We start from the raw sequence: 21,590 nt of genomic DNA on the forward strand, positions 1-21,590 counted from the left end.
ATAATTGCCGCGGTGATCTGAGCGGGCTCCATGATCCCAGTGCTAGCTATGGTGCCTGGTCAGAAAAAAGGCGCGAAAGTAGTATCTGATGGACCAGGAGAAGGAGGGCGGGAGGGAGGGCGGGAGGGAGGGCCGAGTGACGACATGGCGTACAGGTACAGGAACAGGGAGAAACACAAACAACTGTCACACAGAATGGTGCCCCCAAAGATTAAACTGGAAACCCTGGGCTTAGCAGGCCGTTGATTTCACGGAGGAAGGGGAAGCAAATGAACACAGAACAAATCTATTTTTTACATCTTAAGGTGGCAGCCGACGGTGCAGCATGAGTGACAGCCATACCAGTATGACGACGATGGGTACCAATCATAATATACCATCATCTGCCAAAAGGCAAGGGGCTGCTGCTGTGTAGCAATGCAGCCCCACGTCTGCCAGCCCCACGTCCGCCAGCACCCAGCATCGCCCTCGGCCTCTTCTGGGTGCTTAGCAGACAATACTGGGCAATTGGCAGAAAATAGTATATTATGACTGGTAACCGTCATCATCAAAACAGTAGCATGTCTGCCCAGGTGGCCATGATTGACAGCCATACCAGTATGACGACGACGGGTACCAGTCATAATATACCATCGCCTGGAAGGGGCTGGTGCAATGCAGCACTACGGCTGCCAGCCCCACGGCTATCACTCATGCTACACCGTCTACCGCCAAAAGGCAGTTAGCAGCTGCTGCTGTGTAGCAATGCAGTCCCACGTCTGCCGGCACCCAGAGGACATATGGTGACGGTGAGCTCAGCTGAGCTGAGCGGGCTCCATGCTTGCCGTGGTATGTTGTCTGCACAGGTAACCCAGGTAAAAAGGCGCGAATCTATTGTCTGCCGTTGCTGTGACGAGGGGGGAGGGGCCTGACGACATGTACCCAGAACCGCCCGCGACACTGTTTTGCATCATCCGGGCATTGGGATCTCAACCCAGAATTCAAAGAAAAGGCGCGAACCGCTTCTCGGCTCGAGCTGTGGCGCAAACGTAGTATCTGACGGCCTAGGGGAAGGAGGGAGGGGGGCCGAGTGACGACATGGCGTACAGGCACAGGGAATTAAAATAAAGAACAGTGGCTGTGCATCAGGGAGAGACACAAACAACTGTCACAGACTGGTCCCCCCCAAAGATTAAACTGAAAACCCTGGGTTTAGCAGGCCGTTGATTTGACGGAGGGAGGGGGAAGCAAATGAATACAGAGAAAATCTATTTTTTTACATCTTAAGACGACGGTGCAGCGTGACTGATAGCCCTCGGCATCTTTCTGGGTGCTTGGCAGCAAATACGGGGCGGTGTATGACGATGGTCTTCAGGCCTATTGCACAAGCTGCTGCTCAGGGAAGACTCTGCTAACGTGCGATGACCCGACTTGTAATAGGCCGGCTAACAGTCATAATACACCATTTACTGCCAAAAGGCAAGCCCCACGGCTGCCAGCACCCAGATCGCCGATGAAGGCTACCAGTCTACTGCACCGTCTACCGCCAAAAGGCAGTTAGCAGCTGCTGCTGTGTAGCAATGCAGTCCCACGTCTGCCGGCACCAAGAGGACATATGGTGACGGTGAGCTCAGCTGTGCTGAGCGGGCTCCATGTTGTCTGCACAGGTAACCCAGGTAACCCAGATAAAAAGGCGCGAATCTATTGTCTGCCGTTGCTGTGACGGGGGAGGGAGGGGCCTGACGACATGTACCCAGAACCGCCCGCGACACTGTTTTGCATCATCCGGGCATTGGGATCTCAACCCAGAATTCCAAGGGGCGGCGGAGACTGCGGGAACTGTGGGATAGCTGTGGGATAGCTACCCATAGTGCAATGCTCCGGAAGTCGACGCTAGCCTCGTACTGTGGACGCGGTCTGCCGACTAGAGCACCTAGAGCATTTTATTGTGTGGACATACACAATCGGCTGTATACAACCGATTTCAATAAAACCGGCTTCTATAAATTCGAACTAATTTCGTAGTGTAGACATACCCGAGAGCAGTATGACTGCTCAGAGCTCCGGTACGAAACTGCAGAAAAACCTGAGTCTCTCTGGATTAAAGTTTAGAAGTGTGAGTAACAAGGGTGATGTCATGGTGGGAGTCTGTTATAGACCACCAGACCAGAGGTTGAGGTGGACGAGGCTTTCTTCAGGCAACTAACAGAAATTACTAGATCACAGGCCCTGGTTCTCATGGGGGATGTCAATCACCCCGATATCTGCTGGGAGAGCAAAACAGCAGTGCACAGACAATCCAGGAACTTTTTGGAAAGTGTAGGGGACAATTTCCTGGTGCAATTGCTGGAGGAACCAACTAGGGGCAGAGCTCTTCTAGACCTGCCGCTCACAAACCGGGAAGAATTAGTGGAGGAAGCAAAAGTGGATGGGAACCTGGGAGGCAGTGACCATGAGATGGTCGTGTTCAGGATCCTGAAAGGAGAGCAGCAGAATACGGACCCTGGACTTCAGAAAAGCAGACTGTGACTCCCTCAGAGAACTGATGGGCAGGATCCCCTGGGAGAATAACGTGAGGGGGAAAGGAGTCCAGGAGAGCTGGCTGTATTTTAAAGAATCCTTATGGAGGTTGCAGGAACAAACCATCCCAATCTGTAGAAAGAATAGTAAATATGGCAAGCGACCAGCTTGGCTTAACTGTGAAATCCTTGCTGATCTTAAACACAAAAAAGCTTACAAGTAGTGGAAGATTGGACAAATGACCAGGGAGGAGTATAAAAATATTGCTCAGGCACGCAGAAGTGAAATCAGAAAGGCCAAATCACAACTGGAGTTGCAGCTAGCAAGGGATGTTAAGAGTAACAAGAAGGGTTTCTTCAGATATGTTAGCAACAAGGTGGTGGTCATCTGAGGGTGCTAAAGGAGTTAGCGGATGTGATTGCAGAGCCAATGGTCATTATCTTTGAAAACTCCTGGTGATCGGGGGAGGTCCCGGATGACTGGAAAAAGGTTAATGTAGTGCCCATCTTTAAAAAAGGGAAGGAGGATCTAGGGAACTACAGGCCAGTCAGCCTCACCTCAGTCCCTGGAAAAATCATGGAGTAGGTCCTCAAGGAATCAATTTTGAAGCACTTAGAGGAGAGAAAAGTGATCAGGAACAGTCATCTTGGATTCATACCTGACTAACCTAATTGCCTTCTATGATGAGATAACTGGCTCTGTGGATGGGGGGATAGCAGTGGACGTGATATGGTCTCCCACAGTGTTCCTGCCAGCAAGTTAAAGAAGTATGGGCTGGATGAATGGACTATAAGGTGGATAGAAAGCTGGCTAAATCGTCGGGCTCAACGGGTAGCGATCAATAGCTCCATGTCTAGTCGGCAGCTGGTATCAAGCAGAGTGCCCCAACGGTCGGTCCTGGAGCCGGTTTTGTTCAATATCTTCATTAATGATCTGGAGGATGGCGTGGATTGCACCCTCAGAAAATTTGCAGATGACACTAAACTGGGAGGAGTGGTAGATACGCTGGAGGGTAGGGATAGGATACAGAGGGACCTAGACAAATTAGAGGATTGGGCCATAAGAAATCTGATGAGGTTCAACAACGACAAGTGCAGATCCTGCACTTAGGACGGAAGAAATCCATGCACTGCTACAGACTAGGGACCGAGTGGCTAGGCAGCAGTTCTGCAGAAAAGGACCTAGGGGTTACAGTGGATGAGAAGCTGGATATGAGTTAGCAGTGTGCCCTTGTTGCCAAAGGCTGTATTAGTAGGAGCATTGCCAGCAGACCGAGGGAAGTGATTAATCCCCTCTATTCAACACTGGTGAGGCAACACCTGGAGTACTGTGTCCAGTTTTCGTCCCCTCACTACAGAAGGAATGTGGACAAATTGGAGAGAGTCCAGTGGAGGGCAACAAAAATGATTAGGGGGCTGGGGCACATAACTTACAAGGAGAGGCTGAGGGAAATGGGTTTATTTAGTCTGCAGAAGAGAAGAGTGAGGGGGGATTCGACTGCAGCCTTCAACTACCTGAAGCGGGGGTTCTAAAGAGGATGGAGCTTGGCTGTTTTCAGTGGTGACAACAAGGAGCAATGGTCTCAAGTTATAGTGTGGGAGGTCTAGGTTGGATATTAGCAAACAGTATTTCACTAGGAGGGTGGTGAAGCACTGGAATGGGTTACCTAGGGAGGTGGTGGAATCTCCATCCATAGAGGTTTTAAGGCCCGGCTTGACAAAGCCCTTGCTGGGATGATTTAGTTGGTATTGGTCCTGCTTTGAGCAGGGGATTGGACTAGATGACCTCCTGAGGTTTCTTCCAACCCTAATATTCTAGGATTCCATGATTCTAAATACAGAATGCAGGAAAACTGGCTTGACAGCAGCAGTGCTGAGAAGGATTTGAGAGTTGTGGTGGATCACAACCTCAATGTGAGTCGACAGTGCAATGCTGTTGCAAAAAAAAGCAAATATAATTTTAGAGTGCATTAACAGAGGCATAGCATGCAAGTCACAGGAGATGACAGTACCACTCTACTCAGCGCTGGCTAGGCCTCAGCTGGAGGACTGTGACCAATTTTGGTCATCACTGTATAGAAATCATGTAGAGAAACTGGAAAAGGATCCAGAGAAGAGCGACAAAGAGGATCAAAGAGATGGAACGCAATATGAGGAAAGGCTGAAGGAACTGGGTATGTTTAATTTGGAAAAGAGGAGATTACAGGGGGATATGATAATGGTCTTCAAATACTTGAAAAGCCGCCATAAAAAAAGATGGAGAAAAATTGTTCTCTCTTGCCACAGAGGACAAGAGGCAATAGGTTCAAACTACACAGGGGTCGGCAACCTTTCAAAAGTGGTGTGCCGAGTCTTCATTTATTCACTCTAATTTAAGGTTTTGCGTGCCAGTAATACATTTTAACGTTTTTAGAAGGTCTCTTTCTCTAAGTCTATAATATATAACTAAACTATTGTTGTATGTAAAGTAAATAAGGTTTTTAAAATGTTTAAGATGCTTCTTTTAAAATTAAATTAAAATGCAGAGCCCCCCTGACCGGTGGCCAGGACCCAGGCAGTGAGAGTGCCGCTGAAAATCAACTCGCGTGTAGCCTTTGGCACGCGTTCCATAGGTTGCCTACCCCTGAACTACAGCATAACAGATTTAGATTAAATCTCAGGGAAAACTTCCTAGCTGTAAGAGCAGTAGGATAATGGAACAAACTGCCTAGGGAAGTTGTGGAATCTCCTTTACTTGAGGTTTTCAAAAAGAGGCTGGAATGCCATCTGTCTTGGATGATTTAGACACAACAAATCCTGAACCTTGGCAGCAGATTAGACTAGAGGACCCATGCGGTCTCTTCTAACCCTATGATTCTATGAAGTCCCCTCCCCTCACTGAAGAGAAGAGGCTTCCTGATAAATACCAGTAAGCAAACTGATTGATTTATGTGGAACTTGGAAATTACCTTACAGATGAATTTCAGGTGGAGGCAAAGGATGTCTTCTCTTATGAAATGTAATGTATGGTGCATCGGCCTGAGGGCTGCCCTCCAAGGCTGATGAACCATACCTCCAAGGCCTACATAACAATAACCAGGAAAGTGACCTTCAGAGACAGCTGGGACATTGAGCTGTGACCAGCAGTTCGAAAGGTGGCCTGGAAAGTGCTGAAAGTATGAGATTGAGAACCCACTGCGCCTTTGGCTTCACTACTGGTGGGGAGTTCTAGTCAAACAGTTTAGGAGTGTGGGTGTGACAGAGTAAAAATAGAATACCCATCTACCGGAGGTGGAATACACTGATTGCTTCTAGGTGGACCAGAAGTGAGCTAATAGAAAGAGCTGATATCTTGAGTCTAAAATTACAGAAATATCTACTAGCTCTGATAACTGGTCCTGTTCTGCCCAGTTACAGAAAAACCTCCATTTGGCTAGAAAACATTTTCGGGTAGAATCTTTCCTGCTGTGATTAAGAATATTTTGAATGGCCTCCAATCACAAATGCTGTAGACTTGCTGGCCATTTAAATACCAAGTTGTGAGATGAGAGTCCAGGTTGGGATCAATGTTCCCTCTAATTTATTACATCCATGTGTGGAATGAATTTTGTTATGTGTACCAATATGAAGGCGATGTTATAGAATATCAGGGTTGGAAGGGACTTCAGGAGGTCATCTAGTCCAATCCCTTGCTCAAAGCAGGACCAATCCCCAGACAGATTTTTGCCCCAGATCCCTAAATGGCCCCCTCAAGGATTGAACTTGCAACCCTGGGTTTAGCAGGCCAATGCTCAAACCCAGGGCCGGCTCCAGGGTTTTGGCCGCCCCTAGCAGCCAAAAAAAAAAAAAAAAAAAAAAAAGCCGCGATCGCGATCTGGGGTGGCAATTCGGCAGAATGTCCTTCGCTCCGAGCCGGAGTGAGGGACCGTCCGCCAAATTGCCGAATAGCTGGATGTGCCGCCCCAAGCACCTGCTTGACAAGCTGGTGCCTGGAGCTGGCCCTGCTCAAACCACTGAGCTATCCCTCCCCCCATGTGTGTGGCGGAGGTGGGGCCAAGGGGTTTCAGGGTGTGGGAGGAGGCTCAGGGCCACGAGCAAACTTAGGTTGCAATTTCTAATCCTACCATTCTCCTGAGTTAGCAGATCTGGGGAGGACTGAATGCTAATGAGTTGGCAGTCACTACATTCTAGATGAAGCCCTGACATAAATGGGGATTATCACTAAAATATTCATGCTGTGGGATCTGTTTCTATTAGTAGTATTGTCAGTGCTGGTGGAAAGAAGCTCTGGCTCGCGGATGGACTAGGCTAATAAAATACAAACACACATACATACACACAGCTACAACTGCAAGGGTAAAACTAATGCAGGCAGAAAACCAAACAGCAGAGTGAGGGCTGTCAAGTTTAGTATATTTATGAGGGAGACAGATGTACCTAGAGGAGACTTTCAGGGACAGAATAGAGCGGTCCCACCCCCCAGTCCGACAGCTGTTAAGGATAATGAAAGTTTCAAGGAAGGAGAACATCAAGCTGGAGTGGAGGGAAACAATCCCATAGTTGGAACCCTCCTTCCAGATGATGTCATCGTATCCTCTCACACTGAGGATACCCTCCCAGACGAAGTAACTCCAGTTACTAGAAAGAGCAAGGTAATTCTAATGGGGGATTCGATTATTAGAAATATATGTCAGGAATGTGTACACTTGCTCCGAGGTCCAAGGGGAAGTGAGCAACAGACGTACTGAGAGTCTCTGAGTGAGGCTAGAAAGGGAAAAGAACAGTAGTGATGTTAGGGTGGGGGTCTATTATAGACACCAAATCAGGAAGAGGAAGTGCATGAGTCATTGTGCAAGCTGGTAACAAGATTAGTTAACACACATGGGCTAGTATTAATGGGGGTGTGATGTACCCCTGGGGTACAACCTAGACTGTAGGAAGAGGAGGTTACTCACCCTGTGCAGTAACTGACGTTCTTCGAGATGAGTGTCCCTGTGGGTGCTCCACTACAGGTGCTGGTGCGTCCCTGCGCCTTCGCCCGGAGATTTTTACAGCAGTGCTCATAGCGGCCACGCATGCTCAGAATCTGCCCCCCGCTGTGACTCTAGGGTAATAGAACGCATGCGTGGCCGGTCTCCTCAGTTCCTTCTCTACCACGGAGGCCCCCCAACTCCGAAGTAGAGGGGAGGAGGGTGGGTAGTGGAGCACCCACAGGGACACTCATCTCGAAGAACGTCAGTTACTGCACAGGGTGAGTAACCTCCTCTTCTTCTTCGAGAGATGTCCCTGTGGGTGCTCCACTACAGGTGACTTAAAAGCAGTGTATCTTAAGGAGGTAGGGACTTCGGATCTGGTAGGAACGCCGTCGAGAGTACCGCCCTGCCCAAGCGTATGTCAGATAAAGGGCCTTGAATAAGGGCATAGTGTTTAGCAAAAGTATGGTCAGATGACCAAGTGGCTGCTTTACAAATGTCAGCCAAGGGGACTTTGCGTAAGAACGCGATGGAGGCAGCCAGAGATCTAGTGGAGTGTGTTCTAATGCCATCTGGAGGTGCAACCCCTTTCATCTGATAGCACAGTCGGATGCACTGGGAGATCCAGTTCGAGAGTCTCTGGGTAGAAATAGGCATGCCCTTGGAGCGCTCTGCAATAGAGACAAAAAGTCTAGAGGAGTTTCTAAAGGGTTTGGTTCTATCCAAATAGAATGACAAGGCTCTGCGAACATCTAGTGTATGCATTGAGGCTTCAAAGGAGTTTGCATGTGGTTTCGGGAAAAAAGTCGGGAGGTGTATGGGTTCATTAATATGGAATGATGAGTGTACCTTCGGAAGAAATTTGGGATGCAATCTGAGGGTAACCTTGTCTTTAAAAAATATCGTATATGGTGGATGAGCCATGAGAGCTGCCATTTCTCCTGCCCGTCTGGCAGAAGTAATTGCCACTAGAAACGCAGTTTTCATGGAGAGGTGTAAAAGGGAGCACGTGGCTAGGGGTTCGAAGGGTTGTTGAGTTAGGGCAGACAGTACCAGATGAAGGTCCCAGGGGGTGGTTGGTTGTTTAATGTCTGGATATAAGGTTTGTAGGCCCTTGAGGAAACGCTTCGTAGTAGCGTGAGCAAAGACAGACATATCATCAACTCTGTCGTGGAAAGTCGTAATAGCAGCTAAATGGACCCTGATGGAGCTGAAAGAAAGGCCGGTTCGCTTAAGGCCCAAGAGATAGTCCAATATAAGCGGAAGAGGTACCGAGGTAGGAGAAAGGTGTTTGGCAGAACACCAATGTGTGAATCGTTTCCACTTTTGAAGATAGGTCTTGCGAGTAGATTGCGTTCTGCTATGCAGGAGCACCTCCTGAACTTGTTCGGAGCAATCTAATTCGCGTTGGGAGAACCACGTAGGAACCAGGCCTTGAGGTGAAGCATGGACAGGTTGGGGTGGAGAAAACGACCGTGCTGTTGAGATAGAAGGTTCGGAATAAGTGGCAGGGAGACTGGTGGTTGGATTGACATTCTGGTGAGGAAGGGAAACCATGGTTGTCTGGGCCACGATGGGGCAATGAGGATCACCTTGGCTCGATCCGTTCGTATTTTTATCAGGACCCTGTTGAGAACTGGTATCGGGGGAAACGCATAGAATAGGTTTCGGTGCCATGAGATCATGAATGCGTCCCCCAGGGAACGTTTGCCCAGTCCTGCTCTGGAGCAGAAATTGAGACATTTCTTGTTCTTTGCAGTTGCAAAGAGGTCTATTGTAGGGTAGCCCCAGATGCTGAATACCTCGTGAATGGTTTTGTCGTCTATCTCCCACTCGTGTTCCCATGGGAAGCGTCTGCTCAGTTCGTCCGCTGTGGTGTTCATGATCCCGGGAAGATAAGCAGCTGATACCCGGATGTTGTTCAGAATGCACCAATTCCAGAGCTTCATCGCCTCTGTGCACAGCGAATGGGAACGAGCTCCGCCCTGCCTGTTTACGTAAAACATGCAAGCAATGTTGTCCGTCATTATGCGTACGTGATGATGTTTGATTAGTGGCAGGAAGTGACGGCACGCGTTGCGAATGGCTCGAAGTTCTAGTACATTTATGTGCAGGGAGGTCTCGGTTGGTGACCATAGTCCCTGTACTGTGTGATGAGACATATGTGCACCCCACCCTGTCATAGATGCATCGGTGGTCAGAATGCGTGATGGAGTCTGTTGAAGAAACGGGACTCCAGAACAAAGGTTGGAGTGGACGGTCCACCAACGTAGCGAGCCTTTGACTGGAGTAGGCAGGGAGAGAGTCTTGTTTAAAGAATGCACATTCGGTTTGTAAACCGTTGCCAACCACGCTTGGAAGCACCTCATGTGCAGGCGTGCATTCTGGACGACAAAAGTGCACGAGGCCATGTGACCTAGTAGTTGTAGGCAGTCTCGGGCAGTTACCTGAGGGCTGTTGCAAATAGTTGTAGTCAGTTGTTTTATGGAATTGTAGCGATCGGGTGGGAGCGATGCCAGCCCGGTCCGAGAGTCGAGGTCTGCGCCTATGAACTGAAGGTGCTGGGTGGGGCGTAATGTGGATTTGTCTCTGTTTATTTGTAGGCCGAGAGAAAGAAAACACTCGACTGTGAGTCGTGTGAACCGGAACGCCTCGTCGAATGTTGAAGCTTTGAGGAGGCAATCGTCGAGGTACGGAAATATTATTACCCCTTGTCTCCTGAGGTGAGCAGTGACTACAGCTAGAAGTTTGGAAAAAGCACGGGGGGCTGTAGATAGTCCGAAGGGGAGTACCCTGTATTGGAAATGTGTGGAACCAAGGGTAAACCGGAGGAAACGTCTGTGGGCCGGATGTATAGTGACGTGGAAATAGGCATCTTGTAGGTCGAGGGCAGAAAACCAGTCGCCCTGCTCCAGCGCTGGGATTATGGTATTGAGGGTCACCATCTTGAACTTTTGTTTTTTGATGAATCTGTTGAGCCGCCTGAGATCGAGGATTGGTCGCCATCCCCCATTTTTCTTCTCTGTTAAGAAATAATGGGAGTAAAAACCCTTCCCTCTGTGTTGCTCTGGCACGACTTCTACTGCTCCCAGATGAAGGAGATGTTGCACTTCTTGGAGGAGTAGCTGCTCGTGAGAAGGGTCCCTGAAGAGGGACGGGGAGGGTGGGTGGGTGGGAGGTAAGGAGAGGAACGGGATGACGTATCCAATTGTAACTACCTCTAAGACCCACTTGTCGGAGGTAATGCTCCTCCATTGTTGGAAAAAAGGTCGTAGGCGGTGTCCAAAGATTGGTGTGTCGGCTGGAGTGAGGGCATTGTTTTCTAAACCCTCTACCAAGTTTTCAAATCTGCCTATTAGCTGATGGGGGTTGAGGCGCCCCTGTAGAGTTTGGGCGAGGTCGCTGGAATCTTGGTCGTGGACGTTGCGGCTGTTGCTGTTCCTGCGGTCTATGGGAAGGTTGTGTAAATGCGGGATAACGTGGCCGTTGGTATGGTTGGTATCGATATTGTCGTCTCCTTGCCGTAGGTGTCTGGAGACCTAAAGACCGGAGGGTTGTTCTGGAGTCTTTCATTGAATGAAGCACTTCATTCGTGTTAGAAGCAAAAAGTTTGTCACCGTCGAAGGGAAGATCTTCAATCGTGTTCTGAACTTCTCGAGGAAAAAAGGAAGAGGAGAGCCATGAGCCCCGTCGCATGACTATCGCCGTAGCGGTAGATCTTGCCGCTGTGTTGGCTACATCGAGGGCTGCTTGGAGAGCGGTGCGTGAAATGGCTTGGCCCTCAGAAACTATAGCTCTGAACTGTTGTTTTCTTTGTTCTGGAATGTCCTCAATAAAGTCCCTTAAATTATTATAGTTTTTATGGTCGTATTTTGCCAGGACTGCGGTATAAATAGCTATGCGAAATTGGAGGGTGGAGGATGCATAGACCTTGCGACCAAACAGGTCCAGTCGCTTGCTATCCTTGTTAGGTGGGGCAGAACGAGAATACTGTTGTCTAGCCCTCTGGTTCGCAGCGTCTACTACCAATGAGTTTGGTGTTGGGTGAGTAAAAAGGAATTCAGAGTCCTTTGGAGAAATAAAATACTTCTTATCCGCTTGCTTGCAGGTAGGTAGGCTTGTCGCTGGAGTCTGCCAGATGGACTTAGCAGGTTCTAAAAGGGCTGCGTTAATTGGAAGTGCCAATCTGGAGGAAGAAGGGGGCTGTAGGATGTTCGTCAGCTCATGCTGTTGTTCGGGAACCACTTCCAGGTTAATGTTCAGGGCACTAGCAACTCTCTTAAAGAGGTCCTGGAATTTTGTATATTCATCAGAGGGAGTGGGAGGAAGGGGAAGTAACGCTTCCTCCGGTGGTAACTCCGGGTCTGTTGGACCGGGAGAAGGGCTAGGTTTATCCTGGGAGCATGGCTGTGTTGCCAGGCGTCTCGTGTCACTAGCGTATGTATTAGGAGACGGCACTGGATCAGTGTTGCGCCTGGTCGAATGGGCACGGGGCATGTGTTCCCGAGGGTATGATGGCCATGGTGTCCAGTATTGCCATGGTGGTGGGTAGGGCATTGATGGTGCCATCCAGGGGTTCATCCCCCAAGGGGCATGGTCCTTAGAGTGGGATGAGGTAGTATTTCCATAGCCCTTAATGCTCTGGCTCCGGGGCTGGGAGTCATAATATGGGGAAAAAACTCCCTGTGGATCTGCTTCCTCCTCACTGGAGGAAAACTGCTCAGATCCTGACTCAGGCATTGCCACAGAATATGCGTTCATGAGCGGAGACTGCAAGGTAGGTGACACTAGAAGATCAGCTGTCTGAGTAAACTGTGTGAAAGCAGCTCCTGCAGGAGATGAAAGCTGAGCCGATAGAGGCTGCTGCACAAGAGGATTCCTGCGATCGGGGCTTCTGGCTGTGATCTGAGTGTCAGAATGCCCCGCAGGCGTCGGTGCCGCGGTCGGTGCCGGGCGAGAAAAGTCGGGCTGCCTCGGGTGCGGTGTGCCGAGGAATGTCGGCACCGTCTCATTTGCGGTGCCGAACGGTGCCGTCACTGAGGCAGGCAACTGGAAGCCTGATGCCTCGGCACCGGAGCTTCTCGGCGGCGCTGAAGCCTCCGGCGGCTTTTGCGCTGTTCCGGAGGAGCCTGCCTCATGAAAAGTGCTGAGGCGAGGGATCACAGGCAGAGAGATCGTTGATCTGCCTGGAGAACTTGTATGCCTCCTAGCCCTGCCCGATGAAGAAAAGTGCCCCTTCTTTGTAGACTTCTTTATCTTTTTTGAGGGGGGGGGGCTGTGTCGGGTAGCGGAGCCGGCTTCAATGCCTGGGTCTGAAACTGACCCGATAGATTTTTAAAGCAGGAGCAGTTTTAGCTTAAGCTCTCTGTCTTTGCGTGCCCTGGAGCTGAGTTTAGAGCAGTGGGCACATTTTTGGGGAATGTGACCTTCCCCCAAACATTTTATACATTTTGAGTGCCCATCCGATGACGGGATAGCCTCCTTACAAGTAGCACAGCGCTTGAAACCTGTGGAGCCCGGCATAGCCGCGGCTGACAGGAAAATTTTTTTTTTTTTTTTTTTTTTTTTTTTTTTTTAGGTGAACTGGGTAGGTAACTATTTAACCAGAAAAAACTGACAGGAAAAAGGTTTCTAAAGGATAATTAAGGGAATAATGAGGGATTGTCTAATGAGCCTGCTGAGCTCCGTCTCAGGCCGGGGACGGTTGAGAAGGAACTGAGGAGACCGGCCACGCATGCGTTCTATTACCCTAGAGTCACAGCGGGGGGCAGATTCTGAGCATGCGTGGCCGCTATGAGCACTGCTGTAAAAATCTCCGGGCGAAGGCGCAGGGACGCACCAGCACCTGTAGTGGAGCACCCACAGGGACATCTCTCGAAGAAGAACCTAGACTGCTGAGTCCCCTTAAACTCTTCATCCTAGGCTGTCTCTCACAATGCTATGCTAGTGACAAGTAGCAAACTTCTCCAGCTATCAGGTTGCTGTGATCACTCATCCATCAACAGGTGGAGAGAGACACCCAGCTGAGTTGCATGAATGGTCTCTAAGCCACTGATGAATTATACCCAGGGAGACTCCAGCCAATTTCCCCCAGCCTTGAACCCCAGTGATGTACTATCTTCCACTGCTCAAGACATTCTCTTGAACAAGGTAAGCTCATTAATTAGCTAGCCACTTTATCAAAGGATACTGGACATGCATCTGAGCAGATTCCCCAAGCACTTGATGATTGAAAGAACCACATAGTAAATTGCCTGCTGAGCACGAAGTTTGCAGATCTCATGAGACATCTAGACAGACTTATGTGCAGAGTGCTAGGAAGGAACGGTGGTCATGGTATATGCAGGTCCCAGCGATAGAAGGAAAGCTAGAGGAAAGGTCCTGAAGGCAAATTTAGGCTGCTAGATAAGAGATTAAAGGACCTCCATGACAGAATTCTTTGAAATGCTTCAGTTCTACGCACAGTGCCAGAAAGGCAGGGACTCAATGCGTGGATGAGACAATGGTGTAAGAAGGAGAGGTTTAGGTTTATTAGGAACTGGTGAACCTTTTGGGAAGTGAGCACCATATAAAGGAAGGCCCTGAATCTCAGCATTAGTCTCATCAAACCAATCTTGGTGATGGTGGGTGACATAGGCAACGTCCTGTGGAACCCAGGTGTTTACCTGCATCTGCCAAGGACCGAAGGGAAGGAGCCTGTGCTCTGGGTCTCCTGCTGCACTTGCCAGCAAAACTCAACACAATATAAAAACTGCAGGTCATCCCAAGGTTTTTATTTGTTTTTTTTGTTTGTATTTTCTTGATTGCTAACTTGTGAAATATGGTAAAAAAATTCTATACCAGTCAAGACAATAAGATGGTTAGACATTTGGAGGCAGCAAAGAAGACAGGGACATGGAATCATAGACCCCCCCATAACCTTAGATATTAAGGAATGAAGAGGGAAAGCTTGAGGCCACAGGGCCTTGTGCACTGCAACTAGCCTGTAAATAAGGCAGGTTGCTTCATACTAACCAGGAGCGTAAAGTCAGTAGATCAAAGTCTGAATGCTCACAAGGAACAGATCAACAGAGTAAAAAGGGAAAAGTCACTTTTCAGAATAGCAGCACACTTAAAATGTGATCTGCATGGAAGGGAAGAATTCTTCCTAACCACAGCCCCACACAAAAGTTTCCCTTCCCAGCATGACTGATGTTCTGAATCAGACTAACTGAAAAGCAAAATTTCCCTAAAAAATACTTAAAGAATGCACCCCAGGAAGTCCAGAGCTGTTGGAAGCCCACAAAGACCAGGAATTCTCCCTTTCTGTTTTGCCCCAGATTTGAGGGGTATGTACACTTCAGAATGTGATCAAGCTAATTGCAACCATATTATGTATATTCAGACACCATGAATTAATAAAATAGAACACCACATAGTATAGAGTTAATTTGAAAGCAGGATTTTAGAGGCAAGGTCAAAAGTAACTGGCAGTTTCTGCTAATCAGAATGGGAGGAGGGGAAAGAAAAGTCAACAACAGACTGAAAACCTTGGGTGACAAGAACTTTGAATTTGTGCACCTTTGATATAGAAGTATTATAATTAAGATTGTTAGGAATGTTTGTTGATAAGTATCCAGGGGTAGCCGTGTTAGTCTGGATCTGTAAAAAGCAACAGAGAGTCCTGTGGCACCTTTAAGACTAACAGATGTGTTGGAGCATAAGCTTCACATCTGTTGGGGTACGTCTATACTTACCTCCGGGTTCGGCCGTAAGCAATCGATCTTCTGGGATCGATTTATCGCGTCTTGTCTAGACGCGATAAATCGATACCGGAAGTGCTCGCCGTCGACACCGGTACTCCTGCTCCGCGAGAGGAGTATGAGGAGTGGACGGGGGAGCCCGCCTGCCGCGTGTGGACCCGCGATAAGTACCTGGTAGTTCGAACTAAGATACTTCGACTTCAGCTATGTTATTCACGTAGCTGAAGTTGCATATCTTAGTTCGAACTGGGGGGTTAGTGTGGACCAGCCCTTAGTCTTAAAGGTGCCACAGGACTCTCTGTTGCTTCTGTTGATAAGTAGTTTATTGAAAGTTGGGAAAAGTGATGATTTAGTAGGGGTCATTATGACCTATGTGTTTGCAGAAGTTAGTTATAAAAGACTAGCTAATAGAGTCTATTTTGGAGCAGTCCTCTGAAGCCAGCTTGTGAGATGTATTTCCTGACACCTTTTCTCCCCAGCGGGTAAGCAACTGGCCACTCTTAATTACTGAATACTATTCCAGATTTTAGGAAAGTATCTGGGATGGTCTACCTATTTCTTATGTCTGTGTGCTTAAATCTAATAAAATGCAGTTTTAGACAGAGCACGCTGACTTGCATTAATCTTTTATCAGATGGAATTGCTGTGTTCCCATTGATTTATTCCTGACACCACCTGGAGTGAAATAGTTAAGTTACCACTATGGTGCGTTCTTAAGACCCTGGGTAACACCTGGATCACAACCCCTTCCCTTCCTGCAGTAGCCCTGGAAGTAGATAGGATCTCCACAGTGTCACGTTGATTAAAGAGGGATATAAAGAATATGAATTGTATTGTTTTGTTCGAAAACAGCAAAATCCAATATTTGTCAAAAAAAGGGAAAAACTGATAGGCAAAGAACATTTCTGGAAAAGAAACAAGGAGAAAAACAGTTAGAAACACTACAGTAGCTGGTAGGGAGTTTCAGACTTTGTTGCTGAATTAAACAAAATTGAACTTGAAAGCAGAAAGTCCGAAGAGTCTGTCTCCATCCACTATTCTGGACATCTAAAGCCATGTCTACACCCAGAACTAACTGACAACAGTAAAACCAGAGCCAGAACTGGTGGTACTATTTTAGTAAATTATTCAGTGCAGAGAAAACTTCAATGCCAAACCGGGCTGCCCCCATTGGCCCAGTGCGGGGTTGGTACTCGGGTTTTCCTGCTAATATAGGGAGTTGCAGCAAGGTGGGCTCCAGTCTCCTGGCAGAGCCACGTAAACCAATAGTCTGTGGTCCCTGGGCTGGGACTGATTTAGTTGGGGATTGGTCCTGCTTTGAGAAGGGGTTGGACTAGATGACCTCCTGAGGTCCCTTCCAACCCTGATATTCTATGACACCCACAACTGGAGTCCTGGCCCCCTTGGACAAGACAGAACAATGATCAGTCTGTAGCCACTGGGTGGGGCAAAACAAACAAACAGTCTATGGTCCCTAAGCCTCCTGGCTGGGGCAGGTAGAAGCAATTGGGGGAATCAGCCCCCTGGGCAGAGCAAAACGGCAATCAGTCTATGGCCCCTGGGTGGGGCAAAACAAACAGTCTATAACCCCTACGATTCTGGGCTGGGACGTAGAGCAGATGAGCAGTCATGCCTGGTGGCCTGTGGGGGTAGCAGGGGAACCCGGCCCTGCCCTCTCCACTGGGTTCCAACCCAGGTCCCTATGAAGCTGGGGAACTCCCCGCTAGGTGTTCGGGCATCAGTTTCTACCACCTTCCCTGGGTCACTTCGTACCACAAGCTGCATCCTGGGCATCTCCTCAGCTGGCAGCAGCTTGGCTTCCCCGGCTGTCTCCACAGTCAGCAAGTCACCTGCAGCGTGGTCTGGGTCCTTGGGCTCTACCACTGGAGTGTCACAGGCACCTCTGCAGAAACCTGCAGTACATGTCCTTTCTCCTCCATAGCCAGCCCTGTCTGAGCTGGGCTGCCTCTTTTTATCTGGCTCTTCCATCTGGAGCATACGCAGCAGGGGAAAGGGGGCATGGCCTTCTGGGCTCACAGTAATTGATCCATCACCATTGACCCAATGCAGGGTTGGTACACCCCGTAACAGTGAAATCATCACTATTGCTTATCTAGTCTCTCAAACAGCTCACTTCTCCAATGAGAGCCTGGCATATTTAACACAACACACAGTTCAAATTAAGTAGGTCAAAATTACAGATTGACCTGTTTTCTTAAACATGAATCACTTGCAGTCCATTTTAACAATTCTTTACGCCTCCTTGGGAAAGTTAAGATGGGAAAGTGAGCAGATCCCTGCATAGTACATAATCAGCTCCAACACAGCCACGACCATTATTGGTTTGAACGGAGACCAAAACAGATTAATTTAAAACTAGATGTTACAGCACCCCTGGGATTATTTTAAAGTATTCAAAGGATGCTACTGACTTTTCTGACTCCTTCTGAGTTCCCCAAGATAGTTTCCCTTCCACCCTCAGAGGATCCCACAAGTTCAGAGCCATCCACTTACACAAGAAGTCTCAATTGAAAGTAGACTGGCTTACATTAAGTTTACATTGCGTGTGGAAGGGCATACAAATACGATGCCCCTTTACCTGTGTAGTTCCCCCCAAATATTTCTGTGCAATAGTATTCCACCTTGTCAACCATATCAGTTCCCTCTATATACACTGAGCACCTATATTTGGAAATGCTTTTCAATGGTTCTGGGCTACCAGATGCTCAGCAATTACCACTACTCAAAGCATTTTTGCTGACATACCTGACAGGTTGAGATCTGCAAGAACAACATTTGTCAGGAATCCATGCATATCGAAATGAATTCTACCATTCTTCACACTGTCTGTAATAACAGATTTCACAGAGCCCAGTGCCAACATACAAGCTTCATGTATCTTCCACCTACAAAAGAATTCAGATGTCATTAGTTTTCCCACGTTCATTCTGAAATTTATATTTATTTTTATATATATTAATATATATACACACACACGTATAGTATGTGTACATATATATAAAAACCACGCGCACACGTATAGTATGTGTATATATATAAAAAACACGCGCGCGCACACACACGTATAGTATGTGTGTGTGTATATATATATATATATATATATTATTTTATATATATATATATATATATATTATTTTATATATATACACACACACACACACACGTACTATACGTGTTATAGTGTTATATATATATAAAAACCACACACACAGGAAATGATGAAAGTACCATCAAGGTTTTTTGATCCTAAGCGCCTTCCATCAGCTCACTCCTCTCCAAACAAAATCTGACCCACTTTACCCTAGTCCCACTTAGATCTTAAACTTCTGACCTAGAATGTCTTTTCAATTCTATATACCAGCCACAAAACTTAAAGAAACTGATATGGGACTAACATGCTAACTAACTAGTCGACATGCCAATAGATTTACTGTTCACATAGCATATGATCACATCTCAGCCATAAATTATGGTTAAGATAGGAAGTTGTCTTGTACGTTTAACCTTAACTATGTCCTTGTATTGGTAGCTACAGAATTTTTGTACAGAATTTTAACCTTAAATTACAGAGCTATCCCCGCAACTAATTATTATTTAAACAAAATTTTAGTATGGAAATTTCATTCATAGATTATAAAGCCTGTTCATCTCATCTGACTAGTCCTACGATTCTGACCAGGAAGAGGGATCTCAAGTGGTCATCTAGTCCAATCCCCTGCACTCATGGCAGGACTAAGTATTATATAGACTATCCCTGACAAGTGTTTGTCTAACCTGCTCTTAAAAATCTTCAATGATGGAGATTCCACAACTTCCCTAGGCAATTTATTCCAGTGCTTAACCATCCTAACAGTTAGAAAGTTTTTCCTAATGTCCAGCCTAAATCGACCTCGCTGCAATTTAAGCCCATTGCTTCTTGTACTATCCTCAGAGGTTAAGGAGAACAATTTTTCTCCCTCCTCTTTGTAACAACCTTTTATGTAGTTGAAAACTTATGTCCCCGCTCAGTCTTCTCTTCTCCAGATTAAACAAACCCAATTTTTTTCAATCTTCCCTATTAAGTCATGTTTTCTAGACCTTTAATAATTTTTGTTGCTTTTCTCTGGACTTTTTCCAATTTGTCCACATCATTCCTGAAATGTGGCACCCAGAATTGGACACAATATTCCAGCTGAGGCCTAATCAATGCGGAATAGAGCAGAAGAATTGCTTCTCATGTCTTGCTTACAATATTCCTGCTAATACATCCCAGAATGATGTTAGCTTTTTTTTTTTTTTTTGCACCAGCGTTACACTGTTGACTCATATTTAGCTTGTGATCCACTATGACCCCCAGGATCCCTTTCTGCAGTACTACTTCCTAGGCCATCATTTCTCATTTTGTATGTGAGCAAAAAACGGTTACCTACCTCTCATAACTGTTATTCTTCCAGATGTGTTGCTCATGTCCATTCCAATTAGGTGTGCTCGCGCCATGCGCATGGCAGCTGGAAGGTTATTCCCCTAGCAGTACCTGTTGGGTTGGTTCAGGCACCCCCTGGAGTCACGCCTCCATGGCACCAAATATGGCACCGACCCACCGCCACTTCAGTTCCTTCTTGACGGCCATGTTCTGACGGAAGGGTAGGCGGGTGGGTATTGGAATGGGCATGAGCAACACATCTCGAAGAACAGTTACGAAAGGGAGATAACTTTTCTTCTTCGAGTGATTGCCCATGTCGATTCCATTTAAGTGATTACCAAGCTGAAATTTGGAGGCAGGGTCGGAGCTCAAAAGTTCGCTGATTGAAGCACCGCTATGCCAAAGGCGGCATCATCTCTAGTCTGCTGAGTAATGGTGTAATGCGAGATAAAGGTGTGGATTGAGGACCATGTCTCAGCCCTGCAAATTTCCTGGGTCGGAACCTCGGCCAGAAACTTTGCTGACTACACCTGTTCCCTTGTGGAATGCACTGTCAGCACAGGGGCAGGTATTTTTGCCAGACTGTAGCACGCTTGGATACAGGAAGTAATCCATGATGAGATTCTATGGGAGGAGACTGGAAGGTCCTTCATTCTGTCTTCTACTGCGATGAATAGCTTAATAGATTTTTGAAAAGGCTTCGTCCATTTGATATAGAAGGCTAACGCCAGGCAAACGTCCAACAAATTAAGTTTTTCCTCCCAGCTACTTTGCATGCGGCTTGGGATAGAACACTGGAAGAAAAATATCCTGATTAACCTGAAACTGGGAGACAACTTTAGGGAGAAAGGCCGGATGCAACTGAAGTTGAACCTTGTCCTTATAGAAACACTGTGTACGGAAGGCTCAGATGTTAGGGCCTTAAGCTCAGACACCCTCCTAGCAGAAGTTATTGCTAACAGGAATGCCACTTTATGTGAGAGATAGACCAGAGAACATGTTGCATGCGGTTCAAAGGGTGGCCCCATTAGTCTGGAAAGAACCAGGTTAAGGTCCTAGGCTGGGATCGGCTGTTGTACGTCAAGGTATAGCCTGTCAAGACCTTTAAGAAAACAACCAACTATCAGGTTGGCAAACACCGACCAGCCTCCCACGCCTGGATGGAAGGAGGGAATGGCAGCCAAGTGGAATTTTATTGACGACATAGAAAGCCCTTGCTGCTTTAGGTGCAGGAGGTAGTCCAATATCACGGGTATTGACAAGAGTGTAGGAAATGGGAGATATTGCGAAGACCAAATTGTGAATCTTTTCCATTTTCCTAGTGGACGGTTTCCTACTGCTAAGGAGGACTTCCCTAACTGGGCCTGAACAAGCCAGGTCCATTGGGTTTAGCCATGGAGCTTCCACGCCGTGAGGTGAAGAGATTCAGGTGCTGGAGGCGGCAGTGATCCTGAGTTATCAGGTCTGGGAGCAATAGTAAGGTGATCAGGTTTTCCCCTGACATTTCCAGGAGAGACACGTACCAGTGCTCATAGGGTCAGGCTGGAGCTATCAATATCACCAAAATTTTGTCCCTTCAAACTTTGAGTAGCACCTTGTGAACATGTGGTATGGGTGGAAACGCATACAGGAGGTGTTCCTTCCAGGGAAGAACAAACGCATCCGTGATGGAGCCTGGGCTGTGACTCAGGAAGGTGCAGAACTGCAGGCACTTCCTGTTACGTCGCGTGGCGAACAAGTCTATCTGGGGAATTCCCCACTGCTGGAAGATGGTGTTCACGACATTCGGGTGGATGGACCACTCGTGGCAGTGAAAGGACCTGCTGAGATAGTCCACCAATTTGTTCTGAATGCCGGGGAGATAAAATGCCTCCAGGTGTATTGAGTGAGCTATGCAAAAATCCCACAGTTTGAGGGTTTCTTGGCACAGGGGAGAGGAGCGTGCTCTCCCTTCTGTTTATGTAAAACATTGCTG

The 21,590-nt window shown here is 47.4% G+C and overlaps 1 protein-coding gene across 23 annotated transcripts in view; it reads right to left on the reverse strand.

Annotated features, from left to right (window-relative positions):
* IPO9 (importin 9) overlaps positions 1-21,590 on the reverse strand; it is a 257,420-nt gene that overhangs the window by 139,394 nt on the left and 96,436 nt on the right. For all 23 annotated transcript variants that reach the window (XM_065595104.1, XM_065595109.1, XM_065595107.1 and 20 more), the window contains one exon: positions 17,959-18,098. In XM_065595104.1, coding sequence (XP_065451176.1) covers positions 17,959-18,098 — 140 coding nt within the window. The remainder of the gene's footprint in view (positions 1-17,958; positions 18,099-21,590) is intronic.

The sequence above is a fragment of the Chrysemys picta genome, chromosome 4 (genome assembly GCF_011386835.1).
Source record: "Chrysemys picta bellii isolate R12L10 chromosome 4, ASM1138683v2, whole genome shotgun sequence".
Classification (NCBI taxonomy): domain Eukaryota; kingdom Metazoa; phylum Chordata; order Testudines; family Emydidae; genus Chrysemys; species Chrysemys picta.